Source organism: Scyliorhinus canicula, chromosome 6, assembly GCF_902713615.1.
Source record: "Scyliorhinus canicula chromosome 6, sScyCan1.1, whole genome shotgun sequence".
Lineage (NCBI taxonomy): Eukaryota > Metazoa > Chordata > Chondrichthyes > Carcharhiniformes > Scyliorhinidae > Scyliorhinus > Scyliorhinus canicula.
This window is the reverse complement of record NC_052151.1, coordinates 209,378,781-209,397,291: the sequence shown is the minus strand read 5'-3', so window position 1 is coordinate 209,397,291 and position 18,511 is coordinate 209,378,781. Positions and strand designations below refer to the sequence as shown.

The 18,511-nt window shown below is 45.7% G+C and overlaps 2 protein-coding genes across 2 annotated transcripts in view; one reads left to right on the top strand and one right to left on the bottom strand.

The window, feature by feature from the left end:
• LOC119968003 (NACHT, LRR and PYD domains-containing protein 3-like) overlaps positions 1-337 on the bottom strand; it is an 18,381-nt gene extending 18,044 nt beyond the window's left edge. Inside the window, exon 1 of the mRNA XM_038801104.1 lies at positions 309-337. Coding sequence (XP_038657032.1) covers positions 309-337 — 29 coding nt within the window. The remainder of the gene's footprint in view (positions 1-308) is intronic.
• Positions 338-1,221: 884 nt separating this feature from the next.
• Positions 1,222-9,478, top strand: LOC119967851 (NACHT, LRR and PYD domains-containing protein 12-like). The gene is made up of 4 exons (XM_038800898.1): positions 1,222-1,251; positions 1,409-1,579; positions 7,188-7,355; positions 7,516-9,478. Exons 1-4 carry the CDS (start codon positions 1,229-1,231, stop codon positions 7,610-7,612), a joined length of 459 nt encoding a protein of 152 aa, XP_038656826.1. The 5' UTR covers positions 1,222-1,228; the 3' UTR covers positions 7,613-9,478.
• Positions 9,479-18,511: the final 9,033 nt, after the last annotated feature.

Here is an 18,511-nt window from a genome sequence, read left to right as displayed (position 1 = left end):
CCCCCCCCCCCCCCCCCCCCCCCCCCCCCCCCCCCCCCCCCCCCCCCCCCCCCCCCCCCCCCCCCCCCCCCCCCCCCCCCCCCCCCCCCCCCCCCCCCCCCCCCCCCCCCCCCCCCCCCCCCCCCCCCCCCCCCCCCCCCAGCACTCGCTCTCGCCACCCCTTCCTGGCACTCGCACTCTTACGGCTCTCACCCTCACCAACCCCCCACCCACAGACTGCGGCCACTCCGTCTCTCCTGCAGCCACCCCACACCTACGTCCGCGCTGAACGGCGTCAACCATCAGCACTGATTGACGCCGTTAAATACCTGTCTTGATTTACGTCGAAGTGACCCATGGTCACGTCGGCAGGATTCCGACCGGGAGAATACGGGCAGCACCGGGACCCATAGCCTCCCGCCGGCCCCCGCCATTCTCTGAGGCGGGCGGCGGGATTGGCGCCACACAGACCTTTTGCCGGTCGGAGAATTCGGGACACGGCGGGGGCGGGATTGACGCCGGCCCCGCCGATTCTCCGACCCGGCGAGGGGTTACAGAATCCCGCCGATTATCTTTATCCCTTACACTGGGACATTTCTTGACTAACAGATTGACTCACCCAAACTGACTACCAATGAAGTGGTGGTATTTAAACTGATTCGGTGATGTATCCCAACAATACAAGCCCTTTTTACTGGCAAGAAACTAACAGGTCGTGGAACATCCTGTACCTGAATGTTACAATCTCCATGTGCCTCATAACAGTATAAATTGTGTTTAATATTTCTTTTACTAATAACACTTTTTAGAGCTAGATTTTCCTTCCAGGATCCTTATCCCAACACGGGACTGAATTCCAGGTTGGAAATATTGAACTTCTGGTTGTGGGACAGGAAAAACTGTTTGAAGTGGCTACCAATTAAGTGGGTGTGTCTTAGAGCCCCAATGTATTAATGATGATGGTCAAACAATTGAGCTCCAATTGATCACTTTCCAGTGCTGACGGATCAGCCTCACGATCAGAGGTGTGAACTTGTGATGCACGTAGGAGAGAAAAAGCTGCCCTCTGAAATTTTCCAAAGTTTAAAAAGAAAAAAGAGACCCTAGCTGCCATTGTGCCAGTCAGCAGCAGGAGAAGAACCTTAATGTTCACTTCTAGAGGTTTCATTGGCTACTTGCCATTTGTAGACACGTAGCCGTCACCTCCTCTAACTTAGCTGCATCCAGAATGGCCTGACAATGGAGCGTAATGGTAAATCGGCACGCTGACAGGTAACAGAAATTTGGGGTCCTACCCTCTCTGATCCCATTACTGTGGGTGTTTCAAAATTCAGCCCTAAATGCATACTGTATCATCAGTAAGCTTTATATTGCTAAGTACATCATTTAGTATATCTCTCCATTTTATATTTATTTCTCTTGTCCACAGGCTGTGTGATACTGGTTTCTCAGCTTTGAGTATCCAGCATCTTGCCTCTGCTCTCAGTACAAACGAGTCACTGATAGAGTTGGACCTGGGTCATAATAAAGTGTGTGACGCAGGAGTGAAGCACCTGTCTGAAGCTCTGAAAGATCAGGACTGGAAAATACAGAAACTGCGGTGAGCATCTTACTGTGCGGAATCTTACTGTGCGGAATCTTGCTGTGCGGAATCTTGCTGTGCGGAATCTCGCTGTGCGGAATCTCGCTGTGCGGAATCTCACTGTGCGCTATCTCACTGTGCGGAATCTTACTGTGCGCTATCTCACTGTGCGGAATCTTACTGTGCGCTATCTCACTGTGCTGAATCTCACTGTGCTGAATTCTGAGTTCAATAACTGTCCGGCAGCGTACACCATCAGTCAAAATCGAAGTGTGAGCTGTGGACCTTGATGCTGAGTCAGAACATTGTGGGTTGAAGTGTAACTCCAGATACGTAAGCAGAAATGTCTCGGCTGATACTCCAGCGCAGTATTGAGAGAGTGCTGCATGGTCACAGCTGTTATCTTTTGGATGGACACTTTACATCAGAACATTGGAACAGGAGTAGGCCATTTGGCCCTTTGAGCCTGCTCCACTATTCAGAAGATCACAGCTGATCTGCTGGTGGTCTAAGCTCCATGTTCCTGTCTGCCCTTCAGAACCCTCGACTCCCTTGTCTAAAAACGATCTGTCTAACTCTGCCTTGAATAAATTCAATGACCCAGCTTCTACTGCTGTCTGCAGAGAATAATTCCACATATAGTGACCTTGGGAGAAATAAATTCTCCTCATATCTGTCTTAAAAGGAAGACCTCTTAGTATAAAGCAATGTCCCCTAGTTTTAGTCTCCCCACAAACGAAAACAGCTCCAGGTAGCAGCATGGTAGCACAGTGGTTAGCACTGTTGCTTCACAGCTCCAGGGTCCCAGGTTCGATTCCCGGCTTGGGTCATTGTCTGTGCGGAGTCTTCACATTCTCCTCGTCTATGTGGATTTCCTCCGGGTGCTTTGGTTTCCTCCCACAGTCCTGAAAGACATGCCTGTTAGGTGAATTAGACATTCTGAATTCTCCCTCAGTGTACCCGAACAGGCACCGGAATGTGGGGACTAGGGGGTTTTCACAGTAACTTCATTGCAGTGTTAATGTAAGCCTACTTGTGACAATACTAAAGATTATTAGGTAAACGACCAAGGAATAGGCCATTCAACCCATTGAGCCTGGTCCGCCATTTCATAAGATAATGGCTAATCTGATAATAACCTCAAATCTGCATCCTTCCTACCTCCAATAACACATCACCACCCCCCCCCCCCCCCCCCCCCCCCTCCTTGCTTAACCCTGTTCGGGTACATTGAGGGCGAATTCAGAACATCCAAATTACCTTAAACATATTCAAAGACTCTGCTTCCACCATCTTTTCGGGAAGGGAGTTCCAAAGATTCATCAAGTATCCACCCTATCAAGTCACCCCAGGATCTTGCATGTTTCAATAATGTCCCCCCTCATTTTTCTGAGCTCCAGTGGGTTTCGGCCTAATCTGTTGAATCTTTCTTCATACGACACCCTCTTCATCCCAGAAATTCTGAACTGAAAGCAGGGATTGCAATTCTGCAATTTGCTTCCGGTACTTTGCGTGGTCTACGGAGCTCTGCCTTTGTTCCGTTGTGGAAGCATGGAGTGCTCGTAGGGCTGCCTTTAAATCATTGCACTGTTTCTGCAATGTTTCCACCTGCTGCTCAGTTTCCTGTCTTACAAGACCGCACGTTGTGTGTCCTGGTAGGCCTTATCATACTGGGTCTGGAAACTACTTAAGTGTGCAAGACAAGACTGGTGTGCCCTCTTGGCATCATCCACCTCTCTCCTTTGCTGCTAGCTTCTCTCTCAAATCTCTATTCTCCTTCTCTATCTCACTCACGTCTACCTTACTGGTTCTATCTCTCTCCTCTATCTCTCTACGGAGCTTCCGAACAACCTCCTCTGTGCCTCGCAATTGTGCCAGACAGGACACGGCTTGCGAGCTTTTCCCAAGCTCTTCTTGTGGATCTCTGTCAGGTTCTCCCACCAAGTATGTCCTATATTCCCGGGACCTGTTTCCTCATTAGGGCAGAATTCACTCCAAATGGGCCATCCTTTCCCTTTGAGGTATTTCCTAATTTCTTCTTCCCAAACGGGACACTGTTCTACTCTACTGGTTGCTACAACCTCGAATTCCTGTGGATTCATAAGGCGTTCCATTGCCTCATTGCCATCTTTCCTATGTCTGGGTTCTCTACTGAATTTGGAACAGGGTGTGATAAAGCGGTGATGTAAACAGGGGTACGGCTTGCTCTAATTTCCGGCCTACAAAACCCCTGACAGTTTTACGCAACAAAATCTCTCAGGTTTACCGTATCCCTGTTAGTACGCATGCATTAACACACTTCCGAATCTTGGAGTCTTGATCAGTATTGCTCAAACACTTGTGGTGTTTCTGTTTCCAATTGCATCTCTAATTCAATTTTGGGTTCTCTCGGAGTGGTGGGGCCACTTCTAAGTCGGGTCCCGTCAGATGTCGCCAGTAAATGTTGCTCGTTATGCTCTCAATTTGCTCTGCTTTAATTACGTTTGCTCAAGAGTCGCCAGGTATCTTTTCGATACAAGGTTCAAAACCGAATACTGATCAAAGGCTCGATACACCAGTTAGTAAGTTTGAAATCAATGCACATTATTTACACACACAGTCAATTAATACTCATGCACAAACTCTACTCACTAAACTACAAACTACTACTAAAAGCCTATACTTAGCTTCGGATGCCCACTCAGTCAGAGGAACAATGGTCGTTGTCCGGTTCTGATACTGCTGGCTTCGAACTGGTATAGAATAGTAGCTAGGAGCGTCTATCTCGTAGCTTGCGTTGACTTTAGACTTACTTGGGTAGTGCTTGGCGGGTCTGTTGTCGCTGAGAGCCAAGGTGAAGAAGAAGAGAGCACTCTGACCTTGGGGACTCCTCTTTATACCCCAAAGGGGCTTCGCGCCCTTTTGGGCGGGCCCTGTACTTGGCCCCAATTAATTGGACCATGTCCTAATCATTTGTATTGATTTCTCCAATAAAGGGGTCGTTGCTTGATCACTGAGCGGGTCCTAGGTAACGTTGGCCTGCCTTTGTTTTAGTCTCCACTGGCACCGGGGAGTCTGCCCTGGTACCGATTGTTTAAATGTTTCTCTTTTGTCCCCGGAGATAGCTCATTACTTTGCTAATGGCTTGTAATATCGGTTTTGTCTGGGAGCTGCAAACTCCAATCCACAGGCAAACCTTGCAGCTGCTTGTTTCCTTAGCACTGTCCAATTTTCCCTTTACTCTTTGCAAGTGTCCATTTTGAAATCGGGACGTGGCCACTCTAGGTGGTGACACTGGATGTAAATGATACTGTGGCACTCGAGAGCAGGAGAGTTCGTTCCTGTGGCCTGGCCAACGTTTCTGCCAAAGTCAACATCACTTCAACAAAAAGATGTAGTGACTGTCCTCCAATTAAATATTTAAGGACTCCCCAAAACATCCAAGAGATTGTTTTGTGAGACATGTTGGTCTCCATGGTAATATGTAATGTTGAGAGGACAACATCAACTGATAATATAGCACCATTAACATCTTGAAACTTCTGAAGATGTTTCAGAATAAGATCAATGTGATACTGAACCACAGAAAGAGATATTACATCAGATGACCAAAAGCTTGGTGTAAGAGATCAGTTTTAAAGAAGGTTTTAAAGAAGGAAAGTGAGATGGAGAGCTGTAGGGAGGCTACAGAGCAAGTGCTGGAAAACGGGAGTGGACTAGATCGGTGCTTGATGGCCAACGCAGATGCTATGGGCCGAAGTGCCTTTCTCTGTGCTGTAAATGTCTGAGGGTGTTTCAAAGCTTGGAGCCAAGGTGACGGAAGACATGGGGCCATAATGCCTGGCTCCCCAGTGTCGCATTTGGAAAGTAAATCAATGAAGTGCTGGGGAATCTCTCTCTCAGGCTCCCAGGTAAGGGTTAACCCACCAATGGTTCAAATGGACTAACTTCCTTCTCCCTCTTCTGGTCCATTTAAACTCACCTGCTTTACAGCAGCTCGTGCTGTTAAAGGGAGTGGGTGTCTTCCTTCCCTGTACTCTATTTACACCTTGCTGATGGAGACCCAGAGCTGCGTCACTGTTCCTTTCTTACCTGGCCTGAGTGAGGAAGGTGAGGCGAGACAGGGATTTGGAAATACAGCAAAGGTAACCCAGTGATCTCCACTGAGGAAGCCATGGGTCTACAAAGCCACCAATGGTGCAGCAATTAACCATTGGGGGTGGGTCAGAATTAGAGGAGTGCAGATATCCCAGAGGGTACATGTACTGGACAGGATTACAGAGAAAGAGGAAAGGCAATGATGGGGTTTGAAAATAAATGAGAATTTTAAAGTCAAGAGGTTGTTTGACCAGTAGTCACATTCCCAGGATGAGGGTATTATCTTGTGAGGATAGATTTGGAGGGTTGGGCCTGTATTCATTGGAGTTCAGAAAAATGAAAGGTCAATCTTATTGAAACACATATTGGATCCAGGTGGACTGAGGTGAATGCTAAAGGATTTTCTCCTAATGGGTGAGATATGAACGAGGACACAGTTTAAGAATAAAGATAATCCCATTTAAGATGGAAATGAGGAGTATTTTTACTCGGAGATTGAGAGTCTTGAATTTTCTTCCCCAGAGAGCCGTGGAGACAGGGTCATTGAATATTTTAAGGCTGAGTTAGATTATTTCTTAATTGACAAGTGAGTTAAAGGATGTAGAAGGTGGACAAGAAAGTGTACTTGAGGCCACACTCAGACCCGTCATGATCCTATTGAATGGTGGAGCAGGCTCAAGGGACTTGGCTTACTCCGGGTGTTAACTGGCAGGTTCCTGAGAGTCAGTGTCAGTCAGCAAGCACAGGGGTAAAAGGGAAATGGGACTTGCTGTGATTTAAGGCACAGCAGTAGAGTTCAGAATGACCTCTAGTTTAGAGGGTAGAATGTGGGAGACTAACAAGGAGTGCATGGGAATGATTGAGCCTTGAGATAATTAAAGCATGAGCAAGGATTTCAATAGCAGATAAGCTGAGGCAGAGTGAAGTTGGTTATGTTGTGGAGATGAAAATAAACAGCTCTGCATGGCAACATTATGATGCCAGAAGCTCATCTCTGGATCAAATGTGATACTCGGCTTGCAAAATCTCAGACATTTTCCAGAGAGAGGAATAGAGTCGGTAGCCAGGGAAAAGGGTTTGGAGCAGGAATTGAAAAATGAAATAGTTGAAGACTTCCTCAATATTTAATTGGATGACATTTCTGCTCATTCAGTACTGAATGTGAAATAATCATTTATCAACAGGTTTGGTGAGGTGGAGCTGAGTCAAGACAGCTTATATGTGAAAACAAACACTGTGATCATAAAACAAGAGGAGGAAAATGCCATTCGACCCCTCGAATCTGCTTCGCCAATCAGTAATATCATGATTGATGTGACTGTGGCCTTCAAACTGTGTTTTCCTGCCTGCTGCCACTCCCCCATCCCCATGAACCCTTAACTCCCTTCAGATCGTGAAAGATAATTATAAATCTGCCTGCCTGTCTTTTCGTGTCAGTGTTCATGTTACTTATAAAAACTACATTATTAGTTAGTAAGACTTATAGTGATGTCAATTAGAAGTTTGGGATTTACCTCCATTCCCATTATTTCTCGTTTCTGATCCGCAGACTGGATGATACCCGTCTCTCAGACTCGTGTATCAATGATCTCGTCTCTGCTCTTGGTACAAACCGATCAGTGACAGAGCTGAACCTGGAGTCAAACTCCTTCACAGACCAATCCATCCCTAAGCTGCAAAAACTCATAATAAACTGTAGCAGTCTGGACCGGATCGAGTGAGTAGCTTTTATTAAATGAATAAATTAATAATTAAAATATTAATTAGATTCAATCACTTCTTTGAGAAATATTTGTCTGTAATTGTTATTAAGATATTGCAGTATCCCTGTTATTTTTACTGTTGTTCAATCTTGTTCAATCTAAAATTTCTTTCAGGCTGTGGAAGAATCGGTTCAGTTCAACTGGAGAAAATCGACTGAAGTCACTCCAGGGTATAAGAAGAGGACTGAGTGTGGTGTTGACATCATGTTAAATTACAGACATCATCACTCTGATTCTCTGAACATTTTTCTCTGATTTCCTGTCTGTCCCCTTTAACCGGCCGGGCTCCAATTGAAATCCTATTGGCCGTTTCCCAGTTTCCAGCTGGAGCTGAGTGAGTGTCATCTCCCATTGTGACATCAGAGGCCCAGCAATAGGGTCACCAGACTCCGCCTCCCGACCCCACCAGACTCCGCCTCCTGGCCCCACCAGACTCCGCCTCCCAGCCCCACCAGACCGACCCCACCAGACTCCGCCTCCCGGCCCCACAGCTCTGCTAACTCTAACCCTGCACCCTCGTATTCTCTCATATTTGTCATTCTTTACTGTCAGAAGATACCGAATACTCGTCTGAAATAGCAGAGGCGGAAGTTGTTCAGCCGCTTTTCTTGGCTAGTATAAATGGTCTATGCTTCGCTCCTGTAAAGGAAGATGCTGGCAATATAAACCTTGTACACGTACAGCTTTGTATTTTCAGTTAGTTGTTGTTGGTCCACACTCCACTTATCAACTTTGTCTTGATACCTGCTGTCTTGACAAACCTGGGGTTGATTTCAGCATCAAGGGCTAAATTGCTGGTAGTTGTTGATCGAAGGTATGTGAAGTTTTGACATTCTCCAGAGTTATTGATGGAAGGTGGAGCCCTGGCCCATAACTTAGATCTTCCTGAGGATTAATTTCAACCCAAATCTCTTATGTACAAACACACAGATTAGGAGTAGGATACTCGAGCCTGCGCCACCATTCAATAAGATCATGGCCCGTCTGATTGGAACTTCAACCCCACATTCTTGCCTTCTCCTGATAACCTTTCACCCCCTTGATAATGAAGAATCTCTCTATCTCTGTCTTAAAAACATTCAAAGACTCTGCTTCCACTGCCTTTTGATGAAGGGGGTTCCAGAGACTCTCAACCCTCTGATGGAAACTATTTCCCCTTTCTCTGTCTTAAATCAGCAACCCTTTAATTTTTAACAGTGACCCTTAGTTCTAGATTCTCTGACAAGAGGAAACCTCCTCTCCACATTCACCTTGTCAGTACCCCCCAAGGATCTTAAACATTTTGATCATTTCACCACCCACTCTTCTAAACTCTAGTGGATACAAACCTAATCTCGCCAACCTTTCCTCATAAGACATCCTGCCCATTCCTGGTATTGGTCCAGTAAACCTTGGGACTGCTTCTAACACATTTACGTATTTTCTTTAATAAGGAGACCAATCCTGTACACAGTACTCCAGATGTAGTGTCACCCAGCCCTGTACAAGTGAAGGTAACTTCCCTCTTTTTGTAGTCAATTCCCCTCATAATAAATAACCCAACTCCTTAGCTGAAGCTTGACCACACACATCAGGCTCTGATCAGCGTCACAGTCAGTGCTCTGATTGCTACAGGTAATAATGACACTGTTGAGGGTGAATCCCAGCTTATGTCCTCTACAGCAAACCCGTCTCCCATGTCTCCCCAACAACAAGTGCATAGAACTTGTGTACCACTTTGTCACTAAGATTGTGACAATTTGATTAACTGCCTCTGTTGTGTCATCCGCCTCCCAGCCCACTAGATCAAACTTATTTTAATGTTCCAACCCACTCTAAATCTGAACTTTCCAACATCACTCCTGTTAAAAATGACCAAAGGTAAGACTTCATTTTTAAATCATAGGAAGTTTTAGATTACCCACTCATACAGTGGGTACTACTTCCAGGGGTAAATGTTAAGGGGCCATGGGAGGGTGTCTTCGCCAGGGGTTTATATGAGGGGGCTTTGTAGCTAGCGAATGTATTTGTGACTGTGTGCTTCTTCCTAATTCCTAATATATGCATAGATAGAACATAGAACGATACAGCGCAGTACAGACCCTTCGGCCCACGATGTTGCACCGACATGGGAAGTCAAAAACTAAAGGCCATCTAACCTACACTATGCCATTATCATCCATATGTTTATCCAATAAACTTTTAAATGCGCTCAATGTTGGCGAGTTCACTACTGTTGCAGGTAGGGCATTCCACGGCCTCACCACTCTTTGCGTAAAAAACCTACCTCTGACCTCTGTCCTATATCTATTACCCCTCAATTTAAGGCTATGTCCCCTCGTGCTAGCCACCTCCATCCGCGGGAGAAGGCTCTCACTGTCCACCCTATCTAACCCTCTGATCATTTTGTATGCCTCTATTAAGTCACCTCTTAACCTTCTTCTCTCTAACAAAAACAACCTCAAGTCCATCAGCCTTTCCTCATAAGATTTTCCCTCTATACCAGGCAACATCCTGGTAAATCTCCTCTGCACCCGTTCCAAAGCTTCCACGTCCTTCCTATAATGAGGCGACCAGAACTGTACGCAATACTCCAAATGCGGCCGTACCAGAGTTTTGTACAGCTGCAACATGACCTCATGGCTCCAGAACTCAATCCCTCTACCAATAAAGGCCAACACACCATAGGCCTTCTTCACAACCCTATCAACCTGGGTGGCAACTTTCAGGGATCTATGTACATGGACACCGAGATCCCTCTGCTCATCCACACTGCCAAGAATTTTACCATTAGCCAAATATTCCGCGTTCCTGTTATTCTTTCCAAAGTGAATCACCTCACACTTCTCTACATTAAACTCCATTTGCCACCTCTCAGCCCAGCTCTGCAGCTTATCTATGTCCCTCTGTAACCTGCAACATCCTTCCACACTGTCTACAACTCCACCGACTTTAGTGTCGTCTGCAAATTTACTCACCCAACCTTCTGTGCCCTCCTCTAGGTCATTTATAAAAATGACAAACAGCAACGGCCCCAGAACAGATCCTTGTGATACGCCACTCGTAACTGAACTCCATTCTGAACATTTGCCATCAACCACCACCCTCTGTCTTCTTTCAACTAGCCAATTTCTGATTCACATCTCTAAATCACCCTCAATCCCCAGCCTCCGTATTTTCTGCAATAGCCGACCGTGGGGAACCTTATCAAACGCTTTACTGAAATCCATATACACCACATCAACTGCTCTACCCTCGTCTACCTGTTCAGTCACCTTCTCAAAGAACTCAATAAGGTTTGTGAGGCATGACCTACCCTTCACAAAACCACGCTGACTATCCCTAATCATGTTATTCCTATCTAGATGATTATAAATCGTATCTCTTATAATCCTCTCCAAGATTTTACCCACAACAGACGTGAGGCTCACCGGCCTATGGTTACCGGGGTTATCTCTACTCCCCTTCTTGAACAAAGGGACCACATTTGCTATCCTCCAGTCCTCTGGCACTATTCCTGTAGCCAATGATGACATAAAAATCAAAGCCAAAGGCTCAGCAGTCACTTCTCTGGCTTCCCAGAGAATCCTAGGATAAATCCCATCAGGCCCCGGGGACTTATCTATTTTCACCTTGTCCAGAATTGCCAACACTTCTTCCCTACACACCTCCATGCCATCTATTCTAATAGCCTGGGTCTCAGCATTCTCCTCCACAACATTATCTTTTTCCTGAGTGAATACTGACGAAAAGTATTCATTTAGTATCTTGCTTATCTCCTCAGCCTCCACACACAACTTCCCACCACTGTCCTTGATTGGCCCTACTCTTACCCTAGTCATTCTTTTATTCCTGACATACCTATAGAAAGCTTTTGGGTTTTCCTTGATCCTACCTGCCAAAGACTTCTCATGTCCCCTCCTTGCTCGTCTTAGCTCTCTCTTTAGATCCTTCCTCGCTTCCTTGTAACTATCAAGCGCCCCAACTGAAACTTCACGCCTCATCTTCACATAGACCTCCTTCTTCCTCTTAACAAGAGATTCCACTTCTTTGGTAAACCACGGTTCCCTCGCTCTACCCCTTCCTCCCTGCCTGACTGGTACGTACTTATCAAGAACACGCAATTGCTGTTCCTTGAACAAGCTCCACATATCCAGTGTGCCCAACCCTCGCAGCCTACTTCTCCAACCTACACATCCTAAGTCATGTCTAATGGCATCATAATTGCCCTTCCCCCAGCTATAACTCTTGCCCTGCGGGGTATACTTATCCCTTTCCATCACTAACGTAAAGGTCACCGAATTGTGGTCACTGTTTCCAAAGTGCTCACCTACCTCCAGATCTAACACCTGGCCTGGTTCATTACCCAAAACCAAATCCAATGTGGCCTCGCCTCTTGTTGGCCTGTCAACATATTGTGTCAGGAAACCCTCCTGCACACATTGTACAAAGAATGACCCATCTAATGTACTCGAACTATATCTTTTCCAGTCAATATTTGGAAAGTTAAAGTCTCCCATAACAACTACCCTGTTACTTTCGCTCTTTTCCAGAATCATCTTCGCCATCCTTTCCTCTACATCCCTAGAACTATTAGGTGGCCTATAGAAAACTCCCAACAGGGTGACCTCTCCTTTCCTGTTTCTAACCTCAGCCCATACTACCTCGGAAGAAGAGTCCCCATCTAGCATCCTTCCCGCCACCGTAATACTGTCCTTGACTAGCAGCGCCACACCTCCCCCTCTTTTGCCCCCTTCTCTGAGCTTACTAAAACATCTAAACCCCGGAACCTGCAACAACCACTCCTGTCCCTGCTCTATCCATGTCTCTGAAATGGCCACAACATCGAAGTCCCAGGTACCAACCCATGCTGCCAGTTCCCCTACCTTATTTCGTATACTCCTGGCATTGAAATAGACACACTTCAAACCACCTACCTGAACACTGGCACCCTCCTGCGAAGTCAAATCTGTGCTCCTGACCTCTATACTCTCAATCTCCTGTACCCCAAAACTACATTCCAGGTTCCCATGCCCCTGCTGAATTAGTTTCAAGCCCCCCAAAGAGCACTAACAAATCTCCCCCCCAGGATATGCTAGAAAAACCTAACACAGCTAAGAGTGGTACATCGAGCCTATTTGACCAGAACCTGAATGAGTAGATTCTTCTCAGAGGAGGAGGACAGATGTGAACGGTGCCAAGAAGGCACGGCCAACCATGCCCACATGCTCTGGTCTTGCCCCAGACTTGCTGGGTTCTGGACAGCCTTCTTCGAGGCAATGTCCAAAGTGGTGGTGGTGAGGGTGGAGCCTTGCTCTGCGGAAGGTGACCATCTTCGGGGTATCAGACCAGCCAGATCTATTCATGGGGAGGAGGGCGGACGCCCTTGCCTTTGCCTCTGCCTCCCTGATCGCCCGCCATAGAATTCTGCTCAGCTGGCGGTCAGCAGCAACACCTAAAGCTGCAGACTGGCTGTCCGACCAATCAGAATATCTCCAAATGGAGAAAATCAAATTCGCCATCCGTGGGTCAGAAAATGGCTTCCACAAAATATAGGAGCCATTCACCTGGTTGTTCCGGGACCTGTTTGTGACCAGCAACTAAGTAGCCAGGAGCTAGGAAGAGGTAGCCACGACATAACAGGAGAGATGGGGGAGGGGAAGACGCGGGCAAACATGAAAGTGTAGCCAAACCCAGCGAGAGAAGTAGGGGGTAGCAGGGAAGAAGGGGGGAGGGAGGAGGCGTGGAAAAAGCAATAGAGGAGAACCAGAAGGGAGAAAAGAGAGGGGAACACAAACGGGGTAGACAACACAGGGGAAGACAATGGCCACAACAAATAGAGCAAGACAAAAAGAGGACAAAAGAGCGGGAAGAAGGAACCGGCCAAGGTCAAAGGTCATGCAAATGAATAATATAAAACTGACTGAAATGTAAATAGCATTAGGGGCACCACCCAGATGCCCCCCCCCCCCCATCCTTTGTAAAAAAAAACTCTTGGTCATTTTGTGTATTTATATTTATACCATGTGTAACAAAACCCAATTAAAGCATTTTTTAAAAAAAGGATGAAGCTAGAAAATACTTGCTGACATTGATTTGTGTTCGTTCGCACATATTCTGTGGGGGAAAAAGGGCTTCAACAGATCAGAATGATTGAGGCTCCCCGGTGCACTTTAGAGGTCACTAGGGGTTCTGCAGATCAAAGTTTGGGAAACCCTGAGTTCCATGCTAATATTCTACCCCAACAGCATAGACTTATTAAATAGCCTTTTGTGCAGTACCTTATCGAATGCAGTTTGGAAATGCAAGTATATTACATCTACTGGTTCCCCTTGATCTATCCTGTTCATTACCACTTCAAAGAATTCTCAGAAACATTTCAGGCATGATTTCCTCTTCATGAAGTCATGCTGTCTCTGGTTAATTATATTATGTATTTCTAAATGTTCTGCTATTACATCCTTCATAATGAACTCATATTTTCCCAATGACATGTTAAGCTAGCTGGCCTATCATTACCTGATTTTTGCCTCCCTTTTTCCATGAGATCCACCTCCTGGTTCCCTCGATCCCTATTCCCACTAAAGTGCTAAGTACCCAACTTTTCAGCTTAATCCCCATGTTTCCTAACAGTATAGATCGCTGCCTCTTCAGGGGTTGACTTCTCCTTTAAATCTTCCATCATCAACTCTGTGCTAAAAACAATAATTCTCAACCTCCCCTTTCAAACTATTAACCAATATCCAAACTTTCTTTCATCTTTAAAGTGATTAAATGTGCTGTTGCTTTTGAAATTCCATCTTTCCAGGAAGTTCATCTCTGGAACCCTCCAATCATGTTTCCATCCTTGGCACATTCTCTCCAACGCCTCTCCTCTCTTGTCCAGCTGGGTGGGAGTGCTCTCGCATGGTTCCATTCTTAATTATCTGATCATAACCAGAGAAGCACTCACGATACCTTCCCTTCCGGCTCCTGGTGTTCCATCAGGATCTATCCTTGACCTTTTCCTATTTCTCACCTACATGCTTCTCCTTAGCAACATCATCCAAAGACACTGCGTTAGTTTTCACATGTAAACTGAGACCAGTGAGCTCTACCACTGCATCTCTTGACTCCTTTGCTCCCTCAATACCACCCATTTGAGTCCAGCACTTCCTTGGTATTGCACCTCCAACAGTGCTGCTGTCCCTTAGTACTTCCGCTCTGACTGCCCTCTCAGTAATTACCCCCCCAACAGTGCATGTCTTACTCGGTACTGTCCCTCGGACAGTGCTGTGTGTCCTTAGTGTGACTCCGAAGACAATTCAACACTCCCTCAACCCACCCTCCATCAGCGCAGTATTCCCTCAGTATTTGATTATCTGACAGTCCATACAAAGAATCCATCAAGAAATAGGCCACTTGGCCCATTGAGCCTGCTCCACCATTTAGTAAATCATGGCTGATCTGATCGTAACCTCAAATCTGCATCTTGCCTACCCACGATAATAATAATCTTTTTTAGCATCACAAGTTGGCTTACATCAACACTGCAATTGAGTTGCTATGAAAATCGCTAGTTGAAATGAAATGAAAATCGCTTATTGTCACAAGTAGGCTTCAAATGAAGTTACTGTGAAAAGCCCCTAGTCGCCACATTCCGGCGCCTGTTCGGGGAGGCTGGTAGTTGATACACTCCGGCACCTGTTCGGGTACACAGAGAGAATTCAGAATATCCAATTCACCTAACAGCATGTCTTTTGGGACATGTGGGAGGAAACCGGTTCACGCGGAGGAAACCCACACAGACATAGGGAGAACGTACAGACTCCGCACAGACAGTGACCCAAGCCGGGAATCGAACCCGTGTTTCTGAAGCTATGAAGGAACAGGGCTAACCATTGTGCTACCGTGCCGCTTGTTCACAAAGAACCCACCCACCCCTGCCTTACAAAATATTTGAAGGCCCGGATTCCACTGCCTGTTCAGTGAGAGTTACAAAGATTCCTGAGAGAAAGCATTTCACCTCAACTTCAATTTAAATGTGCAACCTAAGTGACCCCAGTTCTAAATTCTCCCATCCTCCCCGCATTCACGCTGCCAAGACCCCTCAGGATGTATGTTTTTGTCAAGTCACCTCTTGATCTTCAGAATCCAATGGATACAAACCTCAGCTGTACAACCTTTTCTCATAAGACAACCTGTCCATTCCAAGCATTTGTCTTGATGTGGAGATGCCAGCGTTGGACTGGGGTGAGCACAGTAAGAAGTCTTACAACACCAGGTTGTAACACCTGAGGAAGGAGCTGCGCTCCGAAAGCTCGTGTTTGAAACAAACCTGTTGGACTTTAACCTGGTGTTGTAAGACTTCTTACTGAGCATTTGTCTGGTAAACCTCTGAACTGCTTCCAACGCATTTACATCCTTCCTTAAATAAAGTGAACACACTGTATTCAGTACTCCCGATGTGGTCTCACTCGTGCTCTGTATAACAAGCATAACCTTCAACACCATAATCCCAGCCAAGCTCATATCAAAGCTCCAAAACCTTGGACTTGGCTCTTCACTCTGCAACTGGAGCCTCGACTTTCTGACCCACAGACCACAATCAGTAAGAATAATCAACAACACTTCCTCCACAATAGTCCTCAATACCGGGGCCCCGCAAGGCTGAGTACTTAGCCCCCTACTCTACTCCCTGTACACACACGACTGAGTGGCACAATTTGGTTCCATCTCCATCTACAAGTTTGCTGACGATAGAAGCATTGTGGTCCGTTTCTCGAATAACGATGAGTCAGAATACAAGAGGAGATAGAGAACCTAGTGGAGTGGTGCATCGACAACAATCTATCTCACAATGCCAGCAAAACTAAAGAGCTGGTCATTGACTTCAGGAAGCAAAGTACTGTACACACCCCTGTCAGCATCAACGGGGCCGAGATGGAAATGGTTAGCAGTTTCAAATTCCTAGGGGCGCACATCTCCAAAAATTTGTCCTGGTCCACCCACGTCGATGCTACCACCAAGAAAGCACAACAACGCCTCAGGAAACTAAGCAAATTCGGCATGTCCACATTAACCCGTACCAACTTTTACAGATGCACCATAGAGAGCATCCTATCAGGCTGCATCAGCCTGGTATGGCAACTGCTCGGCCCAAAGCCGCAAGAAACTTCAGAGAGTCGTGAAGACAGCCCAGTCCATCACACGAACCTGCCTCCCATCCATTGACTCCATCTACACCTCCCGCTGCCTGGGGAAAGCGGGCAGCCTAATCAAAGACCCCTCCCACCCGGCTTACTCAACCAACTTCTTCCATCGGTCAGGAGATACAAAAGTCTGAGAGCACGCACAAACAGACTCCTAAACAACCCTCTTATGGACTGACCTGATTAACCACTACACCCCTGTATGCTTCACCTGATGCCGGTATTTATGTAGTTACATTGTGTACCTTGTGTTTCCCTATTATGTATTTTCTTTTCATGTCCTTTAGGGACTCATTTAGCACAGTGGGCTAAACAGCTGGCTTGTAATGCAGAAAAAGGCCAGCAGCGCGGGTACAATTTCTGTACTGGCCTCCCCGAACAGGTGCCAGAATGTGGCGACTAAGGACTTTTCACAGGAACTTCATTGAAGCCTACTTGTAACAATAAGTGATTATTATTATTAATGATCTGTTGAGATGCTTGCAGAAAAATACTTTTCACTACCTCGGTACATGTGACAATAAACAAAATCCAAATCCTACTTTTGTATTCGTTCTCTCTTACAATAAGGAACAAACTACTAACTGGACCTGCATACTAGCCTTTTTCAACACTAAGGCAACCAGATCCCTCTACATCTCAGAGCTCTGCAATCTCTCACCATTCAGATAATATGCTTCCATTCATTATTCCTGCTTAACAAAACAATTTCACATTTTCCCACATTATACTCCATTTCCAGATATTTTCCCATTTGCTTAACCTATCTGTCTCTGTAACCCTTTATGTCCTCTTCATAATTTATTTTCCTACCTATCTTTGTGTCATCACAGATTTGGCAACCATCCCGTCCACCCCCTTTATCCAAATCATTTATATTCATTGTGAACAGCTCGGGTCCCAGCATTGATCCCAGTGACACACCACTTGGTAAATCATGTCAAACTGCAGAACAGCCATTTATGCCGACTCTCTGCTGCTTCTATCCATGCCAATATGGGCAATATGCCAATATGTTACCTATCTATAACATATGCCTTTATTTTCGACAATAACCTTTGATGTGACTTTATCAAATGCCTTCTGGAAATCTAAGTCTAGTATTTTTACTGGTTCCCGTTTATTGACAGCCATATGTTACTTCCTCAAACATTTCCAATAATTTGGTTAAATATGATTTCCCTTTCACAAAACCAGGTTGAGTCTGCCCAATTATCTTGAGCACATTGAAGTGCCCATCTATAACTACTTTGATAATAGTTTCCAATATTTTCTCTATGAAATGTTAAGTTAACTGACCTGTATTTTTCCACTTTCTGACTCCCTCTCTCTCTAAATAATGGAGTTACATTTGTTAACTTCCAATCTAATGGGATCTTTGCCAAAACTAATGAGTTTTGGGAAATGAAAACCAATGCATCAAGTATCTCACTAGCACTCCGTCGGTACTAATCCACTGATAGAACAGCACTCTCTCAATACTAACCCTCTGACAGTGCATGACTCCCTTAGTGTTCCCATCTGACTGTAAGCCCCCCCCCCCCCATACTGACCACCCAACAGTACAGAACACCTCCATACAATCCTTTTGTCAGTCAGTACTGACGCTCCAGTGTTGCCACCCACTCAATACTGATTCACTGACAGTGCAGAGCTACCTCAGGATTGACTCTCAAAAAAGGTGACAAGGTGCTAGCGACAGTGCAGAGGAAATTTACTAGAATAGAGATGTGGGATGACAGTAATGGGCAAAGAGTGTTCTCCTTCCAGCAGAGGAAGTTAAGGGGAAGTTTAATGGACTGTTCAAAATACTGAAGACATGTTGAAATAAATGAGAATAATCTTTCCATTCTGAGAAGAGGTGGCAACCAGAGTGATGAGATCTACCATGTGGAATTAGTGAATCTTGCGACACTAAAACTCAGCAGAAATTGGAGTTA

What these genes read in the sequence shown, in the direction of transcription:
- LOC119967851 (XM_038800898.1), top strand. Translation starts at nt 1,229, where the DNA reads ATGGTAAATCGGCACGCTGACAG. An exon ending in GTAAATCGGCACGCTGACAG is followed by an intron (nt 1,252 to 1,408) that starts GTAACAGAAATT and finishes TCTTGTCCACAG; the next exon opens with GCTGTGTGATACTGGTTTCT. An exon ending in AGCAGTCTGGACCGGATCGA is followed by an intron (nt 7,356 to 7,515) that starts GTGAGTAGCTTT and finishes AATTTCTTTCAG; the next exon opens with GCTGTGGAAGAATCGGTTCA.